The sequence below is a fragment of the Siniperca chuatsi genome, linkage group LG22, assembly GCF_020085105.1.
Source record: "Siniperca chuatsi isolate FFG_IHB_CAS linkage group LG22, ASM2008510v1, whole genome shotgun sequence".
NCBI classification, from domain to species: domain Eukaryota; kingdom Metazoa; phylum Chordata; class Actinopteri; order Centrarchiformes; family Sinipercidae; genus Siniperca; species Siniperca chuatsi.
Genome location: NC_058063.1, coordinates 9,877,162 through 9,895,707, shown reverse-complemented (window position 1 = coordinate 9,895,707; position 18,546 = coordinate 9,877,162). Strand labels below are relative to the sequence as shown.

At 39.0% G+C, this 18,546-nt stretch overlaps 1 protein-coding gene across 7 annotated transcripts; it reads right to left on the bottom strand.

Annotated features, from left to right (window-relative positions):
- Positions 1-251: 251 nt before the first annotated feature.
- On the bottom strand, positions 252-18,264 carry LOC122870517 (serine/threonine-protein kinase/endoribonuclease IRE1). Of its 7 annotated transcripts, XM_044184756.1 has the most exons (8): positions 17,858-18,005; positions 15,466-17,292; positions 3,764-3,887; positions 3,481-3,644; positions 3,168-3,391; positions 2,334-2,463; positions 2,131-2,231; positions 252-1,429 (listed from the first exon to the last, which is right to left on the bottom strand). In XM_044184756.1, the coding sequence occupies exons 2-8, from the start codon at positions 17,272-17,274 to the stop codon at positions 1,183-1,185; spliced, it is 2,799 nt and encodes a 932-aa protein (XP_044040691.1). In that variant the 5' UTR covers positions 17,275-17,292; positions 17,858-18,005; the 3' UTR covers positions 252-1,182. The 7 variants fall into 7 exon arrangements, with proteins under 7 accessions (XP_044040691.1, XP_044040692.1, XP_044040693.1 ...); XM_044184757.1 differs by lacking the exons at positions 15,466-17,292; positions 17,858-18,005 and adding an exon at positions 7,209-7,364 and having other exon boundaries at positions 3,764-5,705; XM_044184758.1 differs by lacking the exons at positions 15,466-17,292; positions 17,858-18,005 and adding an exon at positions 6,521-7,179 and having other exon boundaries at positions 3,764-5,705.
- Between the last annotated feature and the right edge of the window lie 282 nt (positions 18,265-18,546).

Below are 18,546 nucleotides of genomic sequence, written 5' to 3'. Positions count from 1 at the left end.
CACATTGTGAGCACATTTCAGAGAATAATAAGCGAGACATTTGAATGAAATACAAATTACATCGAAAATATGCTGTTTACCTTTACTTTAGCTCGTATAGCTTTAACATTAATGAACTGGGCCTCAATTTCCACTTTGAATTATGGCAAAAAGAATATTAACATGTTGGATGCATGAGAGGGGAGAAATCTTTGACCGATATTATGCCATAACCATAACACAAACATAATGAAACACATCTCACAATCGTATATTTTTTTTACATATTTATTTAGATACTCAAGTTAAAACTTATTATTAAACTATTCTGAGAATAACATCCAATATACCAAAAAGAAAAATGATAAAAATACAGAGAATCTGTATGTAGTAAAGCTTGCATATTACTTTGTTTTTCAAATTTGCAATACCATTCCCTTAAATTAAAAAATAACATGTTATTGAAGCTTGCCATGGAAATATAGCAATAATTAACCAACTTAATATTGCAATTTCTGGACCTGAAAGAGGCCCCGCTCATCATATCATGTACATCCGAATACCATTGTGACACCAGAACTTTTGGACTTTTGGACAAAGCGTGTGACCTAGCGACCCCTCACAAGACTTATACCAAACACATAAAGGAGGCACTGATGGAAATATTGAGCATAGTTTCACCTGACAACAGTTAAACAGACGGATCACCTTATTTTGAATTGATAGAACATGACTGGATACATTTAAAGTTACTACCAAAACATATTTTCCCCAAGCCTTTCTAAGATTCTTTGTGAATGGGGCAGATTCATCAAACAAATCTGAAAGGTAGGACCAACATTGACAATCTGGGCAGAAGCAATTGCAGATGGGCTGGCATAAATACTGTGGGGGAGTAATTGGGGAATGAGGAAAGGTGAGCAGGTGGATGTAGGAGGTGTCTGGGACTGCTGGGAAAGTCTGAGGGCATCTGGTGGATGGATGAAGAATGGCAAGTCTGGAGAGCTTCTAAGTAATACATGGGCCTGGGGGAAGAAAGAATGTGGCCGAAGGGATGGACAGAGAGGCAGACTGGAAAAACAGGACTGAGACAGCCGTTATGACATTTTAGCTGCAGTTCATTCAAATCAGCTCAGTTGCAGCAGGGCTCATTTACATGTAAGTAAAGACCCCACTAAATTGACTACAGTAACGAGCCTGGTGTCAGTTTGAAGTTGGCATTGTAGAAATGTGTTTAGATTCTTGAACAGGCGAGTTGAGATGCTCGTCTGAGTTTGTGAGTGGCATTATAGCTCTGGTGGTGATGTTGTTTCTTGGAAACACTTTTGTTGTAAACATTTCCTTCAGCGGTGTCTCTAAATTCCAGCCTTGGCTTTTGGCAAATGTATAAGCACATCCAAAGAGATCGAGAAACATCAACATCAGATCAATTTCGGCTGCATCCTCGGGACTGCAAACAGAGAAATAAAATTGTATTACAAAGACAATCCCTGACGGTCATCTACAATAATATGCCAGTGTTTTTTGGCTTGTGACCCCTCGAAATGTCTATTTGCAACCCCTTATCATCAGTTTATATATATTATATATATAACAGAGATTAGAGGAAAGTATATGTTGTGTAGCAAAACATTTTTGTTTTGTTAGTAATAAGCGTTTTAACAGCAGCAATAAAAGGAAAAAAAGTAAAGGAGTGTTAAAAAGTAAAGGAGGTAGGTGTGATGTAGGTCAATGTTAAAGTAAAGGGAGAGGGGATTCAAATCATACCAGGGAATGAGTAAAACAGTGGGAAACACATTCAATAATTGCCATCATTAAAAAAAGACTTCCTTAATGTTCCAAAGACAAGGACTTGTCAAAATGACAAAAGCTTCTGAGCAGATTTTCTCACTTTTGCAATTTCTGCCTTCACCCCAACACTATGAAGGTCAATGGAATTTTGTTTGTGGAGCTCAGGGGAAAAGTTACAATTGAAAAACTTAATATCAACATCTCTTTCCAGAAAAAAAAGTCCTAGTGTCACTGTGAACACTTTACATTCCTTCCACCAAAAAAATAGTCAGAGAAAAAAGTGACTGAATATGATGTTGTGGGTGAGTTTATTCTTGACATATCAAGGCCCTTCATCATATTGAACTCAGTTTCACTCACTAGTGCTCATGGAGGTTTCGTATGAAGCGCAGTAATCCCAACGTGTTTTCAGGGTAGGGCTTCTTCTTGCCCTCCATCTTCTGGACCAACTCTGGAGGAAACTATAATGCCAAACATTAGTTATAATTACAGTAAAGTGCCCTTCAGGAATACAAACTAGTGAGCTTCCAAACAAAGAATAAAATTCTTTCTGCTGCAGTCACCTTATTTTTCCACTGTTTGAAGGATCCATCCCCAGCACATTTTTCCAGCGAAGAAATGAATTCCTGGTCAGCATTTCGACAGTTTTCCACCTCCTTCCTGTTTCCAACCTTCTTCAAGTATTCTACTCTCCTGGAAAATAAAATGTATGTCTAGGGTGCATGTTGGACAAAATATAAACAACTTCAACCTTTTTGTCATATCATATTAATAAAAAGTGGTGATATAGTAATGCTATGGAAATGTGTTGATTGGGAAGACAACACAAGAACAGCATAACTTTAGGTAAATCATTTCACTGACATCTTTTGATGTATCATTTGATTTTTACTTGCCATGCTAGTGGCTCTATAGATGGCAATGTCGGCCTGTTGGCCGGTCCACCTCTTTGGTTCAGACTGAAATATCTCAACAACTATTTGATGGATTGCCAAGAAATTCTGTACAGACATTCAGGGTTCCCAAAAGATGAATCCTAACGACTCCAATGACCCTGACTTTTTCATCTAGTGCCATCAAGTCAAATTTTCAGCTTTTCCAATACTTGGTCCTCCCATCATCCTAGCTGTAGTTTGTGTTTAGTACTAATTAGCAACTATTAGCATGCTATCATGCTAAACTAAGATGGTGACCATGGTAAACATTATACCTGCTTAGCATCAGCATGTTAGCGTTGTCATTGTGAGCAAATGTTAGCATTTAGCACCACCCTTCCTTTGAGAGCAGCCTCACAGAGGCTTTAACCCTTGTTAACGCTGTGCTAGCTACAAAACAGAAATAATAGCAAATCAGTTGAATTAATCTGAATTAATTGGCCATGATAAAAGTGATTCTACCTGTCAGTGGTCCAGAAGAAGGGATGATTCAAGCATTCTTCCACTTTAGGTCTGTTCTTTGGTTCTTTATCGATCATCCACTCAATGAGATCCTTTGCCACCACATCTCGAACATGGTCCAAAGTGTAGATCCCTTCATCAATGTTGCTCTCACATTTATAGGATTTGTCACCGAAAGGATGGTGTCCTCGAGAGAGGATATAATAAATCAGCATCCCTGCCACCTTAAGAATTAACAGAACATTTGAGCAATTAAGGAAGTATTTTTCACCAAGTCATCAATGAATTATTATTGTCTAGCAGAAAAACTGACCTGTACATCCGTGCTCCACTTGTATGGTATGTCAGCTTCGTCTTCTAAAGTCTCCTTGGCCATCCAGCATTTTGTTCCTGCCTTGCCTGTGCGATAAGTTGTTTGGCCTTTAAGTAACCGTCTACTTATGCCAAAATCAGCTAATCTTGCCTTCCCTTTAACATCTGCAGGACAAATCACATAGACAAACAAATTTATGTATGATAATTATAAATTCAAATATTGTTGCTTTTTTTCTGAATTTCAGATAGTTAATAAAATGTATATTTTTAACTTGTCTTACCGATCAAAACATTCTGTGGTTTGAGATCCCGGTGGAGGATTGGAGGATTTTGACAATGAAGCACCTTTAAACTCTTGAGAACCTGTTTGGCAAGTTTCAGTGGATCACCATCATTATTTCTGATGTATTCTTCCAGTGTGTATTCACAAAGTTGAAGACCAAGGTATCCAAAGTTCTCGTCCTCTGCGAAGTCAACGTATCGTACAATAGATTGATGATCAAGCTCTGGAAGTCGCAGAAATCCTTCCTCATTCTTCAGCACTTGATAGTTGCATTTAGACATTCTCTTAATAGCAACTTCAGTGCCATCATCTCTCAGCCCCAAGAAGACTTCAGTACCATCACTTCCCTTCGCTATGCGGAATTCTGCATCATTCACATAAATCAGGCTCCCAACCCTGGTTACATTACTTTCATCAGTGCGAACAAGCTTCTCTAACTTTTCTCTCCACCTCTTGCTGATTTGTAGCCATTTGTCTGCTATTAATGAAATAGTTGTGTTGAATGGCTTAGCATTTGACATTGGCTCTACAACAGGAGCTGCTGTTAGATCAGTTGTAGCAGTACAAACTTCATCATTTGGATCTTCTCGCTTTTCAGACTTGTCCTTTTTCTTCTTTTTCTTCTTTTTCTTCTTTTTCTTGGATCGAGGTAAGGCTGTAGGGACCTCACTTTCCGAGTTTGGTTTGCTGAAATGATTTTTCAGTCGTCTGAGCACTTCTTTAAGATCTTTTAGCATCTTCATATCTGCAGATGTCAGTATGTCCTCGGGCACTGAAGTTATCCCCACTGATGTAAAGATGTTAACAGCATGTTCAACTGAAAGCAAGTTTCCAAATATGCCGTATGTGAAGACTCTAATGTCAGAGGAGTATTGGTCCTTCAAAAAAGGAGCAACAGTTTTGCATAACTTCTCAATAAAGTTGGGATCCCAGCCATTTGTGCCTTTGGTTTTCTGTGTTATCATGTACAGTGTTTGCAGAAGAACTTGCCACATATCAGGTGTATTTTTTAAAGAAAGCTGTTTCAGTAGTTGGGGGATTATAGCTTGTGATTGCTCATTTGGTATCTCTTCTACAGTACACAAAACTGCATGTAAACTAATAATTGCCAATTGTACATGTTTCTGGGGGCTGTTTGGAAAGCGACTGACTGCACCTGCAATGTAGGAGTTCAGATTTTCAGTATCCTTCAGCCATTTGATGCTTCCCTGGCGGTATCTTTCTGCATCTGGTCCAGTTACATTAAAAAGTGTTTCAATCATGGTCAGATGGGTCTGAGGATGCTCCAGCAGCATGTGACTGTTAAAGGTTTTGAACACTTCTTCAGGTGTTTTCCCTTTCACAGCAATTTCCATATCCAGGAAATATCTGATTTTGGAGCATAATTCATCTCCTTTCGTTGCAAGCTTATGAATCATCTGAGATATTGTTTCATTGTGAGTAATATGTTCAGGATTAGTGATAGGTAACAATGTGACCTGTGCGCCAGCAGACATTAGCACTTTCAAGACATCATCCCTGTCATTGATGGCAGCAGTTTGCAGCGGCGTGAATCGCTGTTGTAGTCCAATGGAACTCCATCCATCTGGATTAGCTTTCGCTTCAAGCAGTTTCTCCACAAAAATAACTGGTGCTTTGGATAGTGAGACATAATGCAAAGGCGTCAAACCACGTTGGGAAGGACTGTTTGGGTCTGCACTCTGTTTCAGTAGGTAAGTACAAATATCCCTATTGTGATTTACAACAGCAGCAATCAGTGGGGTTATATAGTCAGCCAACTCTTTGCAGGGGTAATGTGCATTAATGTTGTTGTTGTTCCTCAGTAATTTTTGGAGCTTCTTGAGGTTGTTGTTAATTATAGACTGTATTATAGGATGCGTTTCTGTTGGGGCAGTCACTTCTATCTGTGTGAAGATATTCATTTCTTTGCCTCAGAGTAACTGTGAAAAAGACAAAATTATGATATTACTGTTACAGCATTTGGTGCCATTTTTACACGAGAACCGCCAGGAGTCGTTATATACCTAAAACCCGCTATTAGAATGCATTGATTTTGTGATTATTTCTGCTACGCGTTGTTCAAACACACTTTGCGCAGACATTCAGCACCTTGGGTTTTCACTTCCCGCAAACAGCATCCCAGCACTTCAGGCAATTACAGAATGTTTTATTGTGTTTAGGCTATCACATAATGTTTTATTGTGTTTGCATTCACAAACAGCTTCACAGCTCATTTTCTCCTGCGCTCCTCTGCACCCGTGAAGGCCACGTCCACGCGCAGTGGCGCTGCTGATCCCACCCACCCCGCGCTGTTGTAGTTATATTCTAAACACAGTCTGAATTTAATTTCAGCATCCAATTTAGAAACAACGATTGACTATTGCAGTGTTTTTATAGGCCTACATGATAATAATTACATGGTAATAATAATAATAATAATAATGATGTAGAATAATAATCTAGGGTGTTCTTCCTGCTTGTTTGTTTCGGACTGGCGTGCGTCCAAACAATAACGCACACAAAAGTATATATTTTAAAGAAACAATTCGTATTAATTCTAAAATTCAAAGTAGACTTTTACCCAACGAAAAAATCTATACGCAGGTCAGAAAACACATAATGAGAGAGCCGCACACCACCTGAAGGGACCGCAAAATCCAGCTGTGTCAGAGGGAAAGACTACTTTAGACTAAGTCTATTACATAAATGTTTATAGGCTACATTAGATCATTTTAGTGTAATAGTTTTGCCTCACTTTTCACGAAGGCTCTGGATCGCTGTCAGATGATGACCCGTCGATCAACCCAGGACACAGCCTCAGCCCTGAAGCCTCTGCTTCCCTCAGTGCATAGAGCAGGCCCGATGCCTGTTCTGCATTCATAACTCTCTTTCTCTTATCCAGATTGAAGCTGAGCCTGTGACTTGACACAGCTCTGTCACGCACGGAAGTAGACAAAAGGCGCCAATGTTCATCTAAACGCGAGAAATTTATACGACGAAAATGACTGCGCTCACAAAAAGTCAAAGACTCGGGGGCTTGAATATTGTATAGAAACAAAGTTACATACAATCGAAAAACAGCAGCAGGTAAATTTTACCCGTTGGCGGTTCTAGTGTTAAACTTTAGACAAGCAGCCAACAGCTATCATTAGAAAATGTGTTTTTTGTGTCCGGTGTAATTTTTCAATGCTTTCAGAAGCTCAAACGATATTCCATTTATCAACGTTGTATTAAGGTGAGTACAGATGGTGGATATTTCAAACCGGAGGGCAACTCAATGTAACTCAAGTAAATGTTCATCATGATGTCATCAAATAACCATAAGCGTGAATTATGAATAAGAGTAGGTCTACATGAGAGTGCTTCTCTTAAGCGAGCACACTGATTATTTTACAATATGATTTTAAGGTAAATGTTAGAGGACTGCAGGAAAATTAACTTACAATGTCGAAGTGGGATGTTCGCTGTAGTGTGAATTAGCCTTTAGCTATAAAAACTCATCTTGCTGCGCTTTTTCTGTATTTCTGTCTGTCTCTGTCTCTCTGTTGCTCTTCCTATTTACAGGGACAGGTTGAACAAGTCAGGAAGAGATCTCTTGGGGCGTTTCCACAGGGGATGTGCCACTTTCACTTTTATTGTTTCAGGTTGATTTTCAAACTTAAATCTCTCTGAACAGTGTTCTCTGACTGGCCAGACACCATAGACCAAATGTGAGAAGATCTGAGAAAAAATGCTATGATCATCTAAGTATCTTCAGTTATTACCATGTGCTCACAGCCATAAGCTTAACAAGTAATACAACATTTCTTTGCAAGACGGTGTAGTCCCTCATTCGTCCAGGAGTGTTCTATCATAGAAAAGGTTTCAGTCGTAGTCATCTGGACACTGTTTTCAGAATCAAGACGTTTCGGCTCCCATCCGGAAGTCATTCTCAATTGTGAAGAAATGGGACGGGAATTAGAATATTTCTAATAATAATTTTTAATTCCCGTCCCATTTTTTCAGTTTCGCTTCCCTAACTTATTGGTGAAGGTTGCTGTGGCTGTATGCAGCCTTAAGGCATACCTGCAGACACTATTCAGGGTTGAAAAAAGGTGCCACCTTTTCTTAATCTATATTGTCATTCACAGTTAATATTCTCCTTATTGATGCTAGTACTGAACACCAGTCAAAGATAAGCCAGTAGAGCAAAGCTCTTTGAACTAAAGCTATAAATCCAACATTATTTATCAGAATGTATAAAGTACCTTTTTATTAAGGAAACTAAAAATAATTTTAAGTAGGGTCTGATCATTAATAACACAAAGGTTAACATAGCATTTCTGTTTTGTTATACTGGCCTATTATAGAAAGCATCATTTTATTTTACTTCATTGTGTCGAGACACACCAAAAGTTGACACTCAAAGATCCTAGCAGCAAAAGAGCACAAACTCTGGCCCAAACAGAGCCCCACAAAACACACTAACTAGGAAATGCGGCCAGGGCCGTAACACCAAGTAAGCACATGCAATGCAGAAATGAAACCTGCTAATCTGCTGTCTTAAAGCATGTCATTTTAGAGGACAAAGATTTGCTGTGTAACTCAGTTATGGGGAAGTACATGTTGGGCTGCTATACATACTTCTGCCAACATTTTTTCCTTTTACTGGTCTCAGACAAGGTAGAGCAAATAATTACCATGGCCTCCTTTAAGAGATTAGTTAATATTACTGCTCTCTAAATGACCATCGCTTCTCTGTTTGTCTGCAAAAGTTTCATGAATAGCTATAGCCACAACTCTAATAGAAACACATAATATCAGATTTTATAATTCAAATTCAAAGGGGTTTTATTGGCATGGGAAACAGACATTTTCCAAAGCAAGTGTGAAATAAAAAAATAAAAAAACAAAGAACGTAAACAGAAGAATTGGGATTTTGCTGTTATAAATAAAAAACACAAAAAAATGTAGACTTGCAGTCAAAAAAAGAAAAAATACAGATATGTCAGATCTATATAAACATTAACAATGGTATACATTTATTTTGATACAACAGATAAACTTATATGACTGAGTAAGATACAGTAACATGTTATTTGTTTGACAGACGGAAACACCCTCTCAACTTAAATTAAATTAAATTAATTAATTAAGTAAATTAATTTCAGCAAAAGATTAGATTCAACTTTATTGTCATTACACATAAACATGTACAAGTACAAGGCAACAAAATGCAGTTTAGGTCTAACCAGAAGTGCAATAAGCAAGTGCAGGATATAAAGTGTGTGCATAAATGCAGTATAGAGCAGTATTATGAAAATATTTTACAAGTGGTACTATGGACATTATATACAGATGGCATTACTATAAACAGAAGTATACTGATGGATATGTACAATAATGAATTGGACTGGGCAGAACAGCAGTGCAATGAATATAAAGTAGTGCAATTTATGGAAATAGTTAACAGTGCAGTAGATGAGTTATTGCAGTATTCAGTGCATAGTACTGGAGTGCAAATGATGCAGTATATGTATAAATAAATAGCCCGGTAGTGCAAATGAACATGTGGTACATGTAACAAAAACAATATCAATATAGCAGCATTTAAGTTAAGGTATATGGGGGGACAGTGGAATCAGTGGGGGCAGAGTTCAGTAGGAAGACAGCTCTGGGAAAAAAGCTGTTTCTCAGTCTGCTGGTTCTGGTCCGGAGGCGCCTGAGGCGTCTCCCGGAATGCAGGGGAGAAAACAGTCTCTGGGCGGGGTGAGAGGAGTCCTTAAGAATGCTGCAGGCTCGACGCAGACAGTGTTTCCTCTGGATGTCCTCAATGTCCTCAAAGGCTGGAAGTGGAGTCCCTGTGATGAGCTGGGCAGTTTTCACCACCTGCTTCAGTGCCTTGCGCTCTGCAGCAGAGCAGTTCCCATACCAGACTGTGACACAGTTGGTTAGGATGCTCTCTACTGTGCAGCGATAGAAGTTTACCAGGATAGCTGAGGACAGTTGGTTCTTCTTCAGTGTCCTCAGGAAGAAGAGGTGCTGGTGAGCCTTCTTGACCAGGCAGGAGGTGTTGTTGGTCCAGGACAGGTTCTCCAAAATATGGGTCCCCAGGAACTTGAAGCTGGAGACATGCTCAACAGCCATCCCGTTAATGTGGATGGGGTCATGTGTGCCTCCTTTCTCCTTCCTGAAGTCCACGATGAGCCAGGTACTGGACCTTCTCCCTGTAGGCAGTCTCATTATTGTTGCTGATGAGACCAATCACCGTAGTATCGTCTGCAAACTTGATGATGGCATTAGATCTAGGCACAGGCCTATAGTTGAGTGTGAAGAGAGAGTAGAGGAAGGGGCTCAGCAAGCCAGCGTGGAGTGTGGTGGTGGTGGAGCAGTTGCGGCCTGACCTAACAAGCTGAGGTCTGTTTGTCAGGAAGTCCATAATCCAATTGCAAATGGAGGTGTTAATGTCCAGGTTTCCAAGTTTGGTGATTAACTTGGAAGGGATGACAGTGTTGAATGCAGAGCTGAAGTCAACAAACAGCATTCGTACATAAGTGTTTTTATTGTCCAAGTGTGTGAGTACAGAATGTAGTGCCATGGAGACAGCATCCTCTGTGCTGCTGTTGCTGCGGTAGGCAAACTGGTATGGGCCCAGTGTGGATGGGAGGAATTCCTTTAGGTGTGCCACGACCAGCCGCTCAAAGCACTTCATAACAATGGGTGTGAGTGCTAGTACAAAGTAAAAATGCTGACTAAATACAATTAGGTAAGGGAGACAACGAGACACAGGTGCAACTAATTAGGGCGGGGTAAACAATCAAAACTGGAGGGAAAAGCAAACAAATACAGGAAGTAAAACAACAAGACACACAAGGAGAAGAGAACGCTTCAAAATAAAACAGGAAATAACAGGACAAAAAACCAAAACCATGACAGAAATACATTCAATAATTGCCATCATTAAAAAATACTCCTTAATCCTCAAAGACAAAAATGACAAAAGCTCGGTCTTCTGAGCAAATCTTCTCACTTTTGCAATTTCTGCCTTCACCCCAACACTATGAAGGTGAATGGAATTTTGTTTGTGGAGCTCAGGGGAAAAGTTACAATTGAAATTCCTTCCACCAAAAGAATAGTGAGAGAAAAAAGTGAGAGAGAGAAAAAAGTGACAAAATATGATGTTGTGGGCAACAACCTAGTCCTAGTGCTCATGAAGTTCAGAAAGTAGTATTGATGACATCAACTAACTATCATTACTGATAATGAAGAAAGGATTATGAAAACGAGTAGTCCTATATTCTAACACGTTATTTTACGGAGAATTCTTTTTAAGATAGATAAAAGTAGAATTGAAGTCTGGTATCCTCTTTGAGTACGAACAAAACTCAAGCTGTTTCAAGCTCTTTTGTTTTATTCAGTTGCACCAATCTAATCTGCACTTCAATGTTGCTGAATGGGTGGCACTAACTGTTGATGGACTGACTATGATGAATAAGCACATTATTCTGTCAGACTATGTTCCCACTGTGTATTAGTGTATTGGTTAAAAAAATATTGTTTTGTTGAACAAACAGAAGATGTTTCAATATGTAAATCGTGCTTGTGCTTCGCATTTAAAAGGGCAAGATCAGTAATACATACAAATTCTAATTGCAATCTACAGTATAGTAGGAGTTTTCAGTGCCTGAACTGACAGGACACATGATTATTTCTCAGGGTGTTACTGATGTTAAGACTGGGGGACATCATTTCCTAGAAATGAAGAAGAAGCTGCAGTGTAGGCTTGAGTTAGAACAAATACTGCTGCCAACAGGTTTTCTATTATTAGTACCATAACAGGGTGGGGCAAATTATTACTGTGAGCTCCTATAAGAGATTAGTTAATACGCTGCTCTGTCTATACAATATTATGAGCATTGTGTGTTTTAGTCTGCTAAAGTGGGAACGGTACATTTTAATGTAACATTCAAATCCTCAATAGCTGGGAAGACAGAGCCTTAAGATTCCAATTTATTTTGTTAATAAAGTTCAGAAAGTTCAGAAAGTAATTTATCTTGAGAGGGGAGACTTGATCTTCGAGTGATTTTGTGCAATAACCCTAACATAAACATGATGAAACACTTCTTACAATCATACTTTTACACATTTATTTTGATACACTTACAAACAGTATATTTTGAGAGTAATTCATACAATATTATTAAAACAAAATCATACAAAAGAATCTGCATTTTGAAAGCTTCCATTATGTATTTTCCATACCATTCACTTAATGAGCAGAATCCCTTCGACTTCTGAGTTTGTTAAGTTTCTCTAAAAAGATTTTGGCAAACATCTTTTTTTAATGTCATGCTCTTGCAAGTTGCAGTAACATTTTATTTTGCAAGTAAGCTCAAAGATCCGTTCAGATTTTTGTGTTACAGATAGGGAGTGGCATTGTATTTGTACGTTAATATTCAGTATTTTTAAAGAGCAGAACCCAAGTTCTTTGTTCCTCTCACACTCTTTCTGAAAAGGCTATGGCAACAGGTACAGTAATGAGACAAGCCCCCAACAGTAAACTCTAAACACAGAATCAAAGTAGCAAAAGTAGTCATTCTCAAGTATTGTCAATTTCAGGGTCTTTATAAGAATTATAATTTTGCCACCTACCTAGTTGGGTGGTTCAGCTCTAACAATGCATAATGTTGTTTGTTCCTATCACATGCCTTGTGCAATCATTAACTTGTAAAGTAACTAGCAACTACAGCCATCAGATAAATGCAGCAAAATAAAACCAGAATAGTTTCTTATAAGCATAATGGTCAAGTAAAAGTTTAAAATCTCACAAAATACAAATACTAAAATGAAGCAAAAGTCTCTCAAAATTGTACTACAGAACATTATCTTATAATGTCAGTCTTTGGAAAATAGTTACTATGTACAATACATATGCAAAACCTTACAGGCTTATTTCACTGAAGACATTTTGACATGTCACAGTTGGCAAAGCACAGGTGTAAATAAGAAAATGAATTATGGCTAAATTTCAATTAGCTGCTTCAGTTTCAGGATCCTGCTATTGTTCATGCTGGCTCACTGTCACACTGACATGGCTTACTGGGACACCTGAATAGAACAAAGGCATCGTTAATGTTATTAGTAACATTTCCTTTTATGATGACTGACAATGTGAAAAGGCCTATTGGGCAATGTTTGTGCAGTCTTGTTGCCTGGTTGCTGAAGCCTTGCTATGGGGCACTGGTTAAACACTATAACTATTAAAAACTATTACATCAGAATTGCGTGTGGGTTTTTTCTCTGACTGCTTCATTTTTGAAGTCTTTAGTCCATTTTGAAGTCAACTTCCCTTCAAGTCAGTGGGTTGAGACTCTTGAACTGGGACACCCAGGTGCTCCTCAAGGTTTGCGGATGGCATTGTAAAGCTGGTGGTGATGTCTTGCCTCCGAAACATGTCCTTCAAGGGGATCTCGGAATTCCACCCTTGGCTTTTAGCAAATTTATAAACGCATCCAAAGAGATCAGGAAACACTGATATCAGATCAACTTTGTCTGCGTCGTCGGCACTGCAAACACAGAAATAAAATTGTATTACAAAGAAAATCCCTGATGGTCATCTACAATATGCCAGTGGTTCAAAACCTTTTGGCCTGTGACCCCTTGAAATAAAGTAATGCAACCCCTACTTGCAACCGCTTATTATCAGTTGTATATGTCTACTGGTTGTAGACTTGTTGAACCAACCTCACTTTTGCAATTTCTGCCTTCACCCCAACACTATGAAGGTCAATGGAATTTTGTTTGTGGAGCTCAGGGGAAAAGTTACAATTGAAAAACTTAATATCAACATCTCTTTCCAGAAAAAAAAGTCCTAGTGTCACTGTGAACACTTTACATTCCTTCCACCAAAAAAATAGTCAGAGAAAAAAGTGACTGAATATGATGTTGTGGGTGAGTTTATTTGTGACATATCAAGGGCCTTCATCATTTTGAACTCAGTTTCACTCACTAGTGCTCATGGAGGTTTCGTATGAAGCGCAGTAATCCCAACGTGTTTTCAGGGTAGGGCTTCTTCTTGCCCTCCATCTTCTGGACCAACTCTGGAGGAAACTATAATGCCAAACATTAGTTATAATTATAGTGAAGTGCCCTTCAGGAATACAAACTAGTGAGCTTCCAAACAAAGAATAAAATTGTTTCTGCTGCAGTCACCTTATTTTTCCACTGTTTGAAGGATCCATCCCCAGCACATTTTTCCAGCGAAGAAATGAATTCCTGGTCAGCATTTCGACAGTTTTCCACCTCCTTCCTGTTTCCAACCTTCTTCAAGTATTCTACTCTCCTGGAAAATAAAATGTATGTCTAGGGTGCATGTTGGACAAAATATAAACAACTTTAACCTTTTTGTCATATCATATTAATAAAAAGTGGTGATATAGTGATGCTATGGAAATATGTTGATTGGGAAGACAACACAAGAACGGCATAACTTTAGGTAAATCATTTCACTGACATCTTTTGATGTATCATTTGATTTTTACTTGCCATGCTAGCGGCTCTATAGCCTGTTGGCGGGTCCACCTCTTTGGTTCAGACTGAAATATCTCGAATATTTGATGGATTGCCAAGAAATTCTGTAACGACTCCAATGACCCTGACTTTTTCATCTAGTGCCATCAAGTCAAATTTTCAGCTTTTCCAATACTTGGTCCTCCCATCATCCTAGCTGTAGTTTGTGTTTAGTACTAATTAGCAACTATTAGCATGCTATCATGCTAAACTAAGATGGTGACCATGGTAAACATTATACCTGCTTAGCATCAGCATGTTAGCATTGTCATTATGGACAGTTTGTTTATTTCGCATGTTTGCATGCAATGTTAGCATTTAGCACCACCCTTCCTTTGAGAGCAGCCTCACAGAGGCTTTAACCCTTGTTAACGCTGTGCTAGCTACAAAACAGAAATAATAGCAAATCAGTTGAATTAATCTGAATTAATTGGCCATGATTCTACCTGTCAGTGGTCCAGAAGAAGGGATGATTCAAGCATTCTTCCACTTTAGGTCTGTTCTTTGGTTCTTTATCGATCATCCACTCAATGAGATCCTTTGCCACCACATCTTGAACATCATCCAACTTGTAGATCCCTTTATGAATGTTGTACTCACATTCAAAGGGTATGTCGCCAAAAGGATGGTGTCCTCCAGAGAGGATATAATAAATCAACATCCCTGCCACCTTAAAAGTTAGCATAGCAGTTTAGTTACTGAATGATTTTTCACCTATTCAATAAGAAAATTTGTGTAGCAGAAACTGACCTGTATGTCAGTGCTCCACTTGTATCGTGTTTTAGCTTTTAAATCTAAAGTCTCCTTGGCCATCCAGCATTTTGTTCCTGCACTGCCTGTGAGCAAAGTTGTTTGTCCCCTGCATAACCGTCTACTTATTCCAAAATCAGCTAATCTTGCCCTCCCGGTGACATCTGCAGGACCAGTGATGTTGATTGATTCCGTAAACAAAATCATATATTGAAAACAATTATTTTTGTATACTTTGAACTTAAGATGGTGAATTACATATTTATATAGATTTTTACTCTTACCGATCAAAACATTCTGTGGTTTGAGATCCCGGTGGAGAATTGGAGGATTTTGACAGTGAAGCACCTTTAAACTGTTGAGGACCTGATAGACAAGTGGATCGCCATCATTATTTCTGATGTATTCTTCCAGTGTGTATTCACAAAGTTGAAGACCAAGGTATCCAAAGTTCTCGTCCTCTGCGAAGTCAACGTATCGTACAATAGATGGATGATCAAGCTCTGGAAGTCGCAGAAATTCTTCCTCAATCTTCAGCTCCTGATAGTTGCATTTAGACATTCTTTTAATAGCAACTTCAGTGCCATCATCTCTCAGCCCCAAGAAGACTTCAGTACCATCACTTCCCTTCGCTATGCGGAATTCTGCATCATTCACATAAATCAGGCTTCCAACCCTGGTTACATTACTTTCATCAGTGCGAACAAGCTTCTCTAACTTTTCTCTCCACCTCTTGCTGATTTGTAGCCATTTGTGTGTTGATGATGATATAGTGGTGTTGAAGTGGAATGGCTTCACATTTGAATTTGACTCCACAATAGGAACTGCTGTTAGATCATTTGCAGTAGTGCAAACTTCATCATTTGGGTCGTCTTGCTTTTCTGACTTTTCCTTCTTCTTTTTCTTCTTCTTTTTCTTCTTTTTCTTTGATTCAGGTAAGGCTGTACGGTCCTCACGGCCCGAGTTTGGTGTGCTGAAATGGCTTTTCAGTTGTCTGAGGAGTTCTTTCAGCTTGTCATTCATCTTCATATCTGCAGATGTCAGTATGTCCTCGGGCACTGAAGTTATCCCCACTGATGTAAAGATGTTAACAGCATGTTCAACTGAAAGCAAGTTTGCAAATATGCTGTATGTGAAGACTCTAATGTCAGAGGAGTGTTGGTCCTTCAAAAAAGGAGCAACAGTTTTGCATAATTTCTTAACAAAGTTGGGATCCCAGCCATTTGTACCTTTGGTTTTCTGTGTTATCACGTATAGTGTTTGCAGAACAGCTTCCCATATATCAGGTCTCTCTTTTGAGCTAAGCTGTTTCAGTAGTTGGTGGATTATAGCTTGTGCTTGCTCATTTGATATGTCTTCCATTGTGCAGAAAACTGCATGTAAACTATCAATTGCACTCATTACATTTCTCTTAGGGATGTTTGGAAAGCGACTGACTGCACCTGCAATGTAGGAGTTCAGATTTTCAGTATCCTTCAGCCATTTGATGCTTCCCTGGCGGTATCTTTCTGCATCTGGTCCAGTTACATTAAAAAGTGTTTCAATCATGGTCAGATGGGTCTGAGGATGCTCCAGCAGCATGTGACTGTTAAAGGTTTTGAACACTTCTTCAGATGGTTTCCGTCGCACAGCAGTTTCCATATCGAGGAAATATCTGATTTTGGAGCATAATTCATCTCCTTTCGTTGCAAGCTTATGAATCATCTGAGATATTGTTTCATTGTGAGTAATATATTCAAGATCAGTGATAGGTAACAATGTGACCTGTGCGCCAGCAGACATTAGCACTTTCAAGACATCATCCCTGTCATTGATGGCAGCAGTTTGCAGCGGCATGAATCGCTGTTGTAGTCCAATGGAACTCCATCCATCTGGATTAGCTTTCGCTTCAAGCAGTTTCTCCACAAAAATAACTGGTGCTTTGGATAGTGAGACATAATGCAAAGGCGTAAAGCGAGTTTGGGAAGGATTGTTTGGGTCTGCACCCTGTTGCAGTAGGTAAGTACAAATATCCCTCTTGTGATTTACAACAGCAGCAATCAGTGGGGTTATATAGTCCTTCAACTCTCTGCACGGGTAAAGTGCGTTAATGTTGTTGTTGTTCCTCAGTAATTTTTTGAGCTTCTTGAGGTTGTTGTCAGTTATACACTGTATTATGGGATGTGTTTCTCTTGGGGAGGGAACTACTTGTACCTGTGTGAAGATACTCATTTCTTTGCTTCTGAGTAACTGTGAAAAAGACAAAATTATGATATTAACATTTGGTGCCATTTTAAACTTAAGACAAGCAGCCTTGGCAACTCGATCAGAAACCATCTACATGGCTACATACAGTACAGCACAAGAGGTGACATTGATCACCAAGTCTATGATTCACAAACCCCTCAGCCAAGTACCGACATGTATGCAAATTGATTATATTCTACAATTTTAAATCTCTCCTATATTTACTGTACTTGCTGAGAAAAGTGGCAACAGATTTAGTAGTCATTTAATTTGGACAGTGACACCTTGACTCTGAACTTCCTCATTCAGGCTGGAAACCAGAAGTCATCCATTAATGTACACATTCCTGAGATCTCTATAAATAAGTAGAAAATGGTTGTAGTAGGTACAAGGATGAAATATTGTGTTTGTAAGTAAATGTTCATTATGATGTCATCAAATAACCATAAGCGTGAATTATGAATAAGAGTAGGTCTACATGAGAGTGCTTCTCTTAAGTGAGCACACTGATTATTTTACAATATAATTTTAAGGTAAATGTTAGAGGATTGCAGGAAAATTAACTTACAATGTCGAAGTGGGATGTCCGCTGTAGTAAGAATTAGCCTTTAGCTATAAAAACTCATCTTGCTGTGCTTTTCCTGTATTTCTGTCTGTCTCTGTCTCTCTGTTGCTCTTCCTATTTACAGGGACAGGTTGAACAAGTCAGGAAGAGATCTCTTGGGGCGTTTCCACAGGGGATGTGCCACGTTCACTTTTACATGAGGTCTACATGAGAGTGCTTCTCTTAAGCGAGCACACTGATTATTTTACAATATAATTTTAAGGTAAATGTTAGAGCATTGCAGAAAAATGAACTTACAATGTTGACGTGGGGTGTCCGCTGTAGTATGAATTCTAGCTATTCTAGCTAGATTTCTGTCTGTCTGATACTTTTACTCTCTTTCTCTGCCTCTGTCTCTCTCTCTGGCCCCGTTTACACCTGGCATTAACATACGTCCTGGGTGATCGGATCACAATAGCTCTAAGTACAGATATGAATGCACCCAAGATGCACTGAGGACGCATTGAGAGCCGATTGCTCAGACAACATTTGGAGGTGGTCTGGGAAGCATATAGCCACATTCTTTTAGCAGGGTATCACAAATGTGTCCTGCCTACTCAGCTAATGTCCCCTGTGTAAGCAGAAGTACGTACTCATTCGTGCACCAACAGAATCATATTAAAGTGCAAAACAACAAGAAAAAGCCACAACAA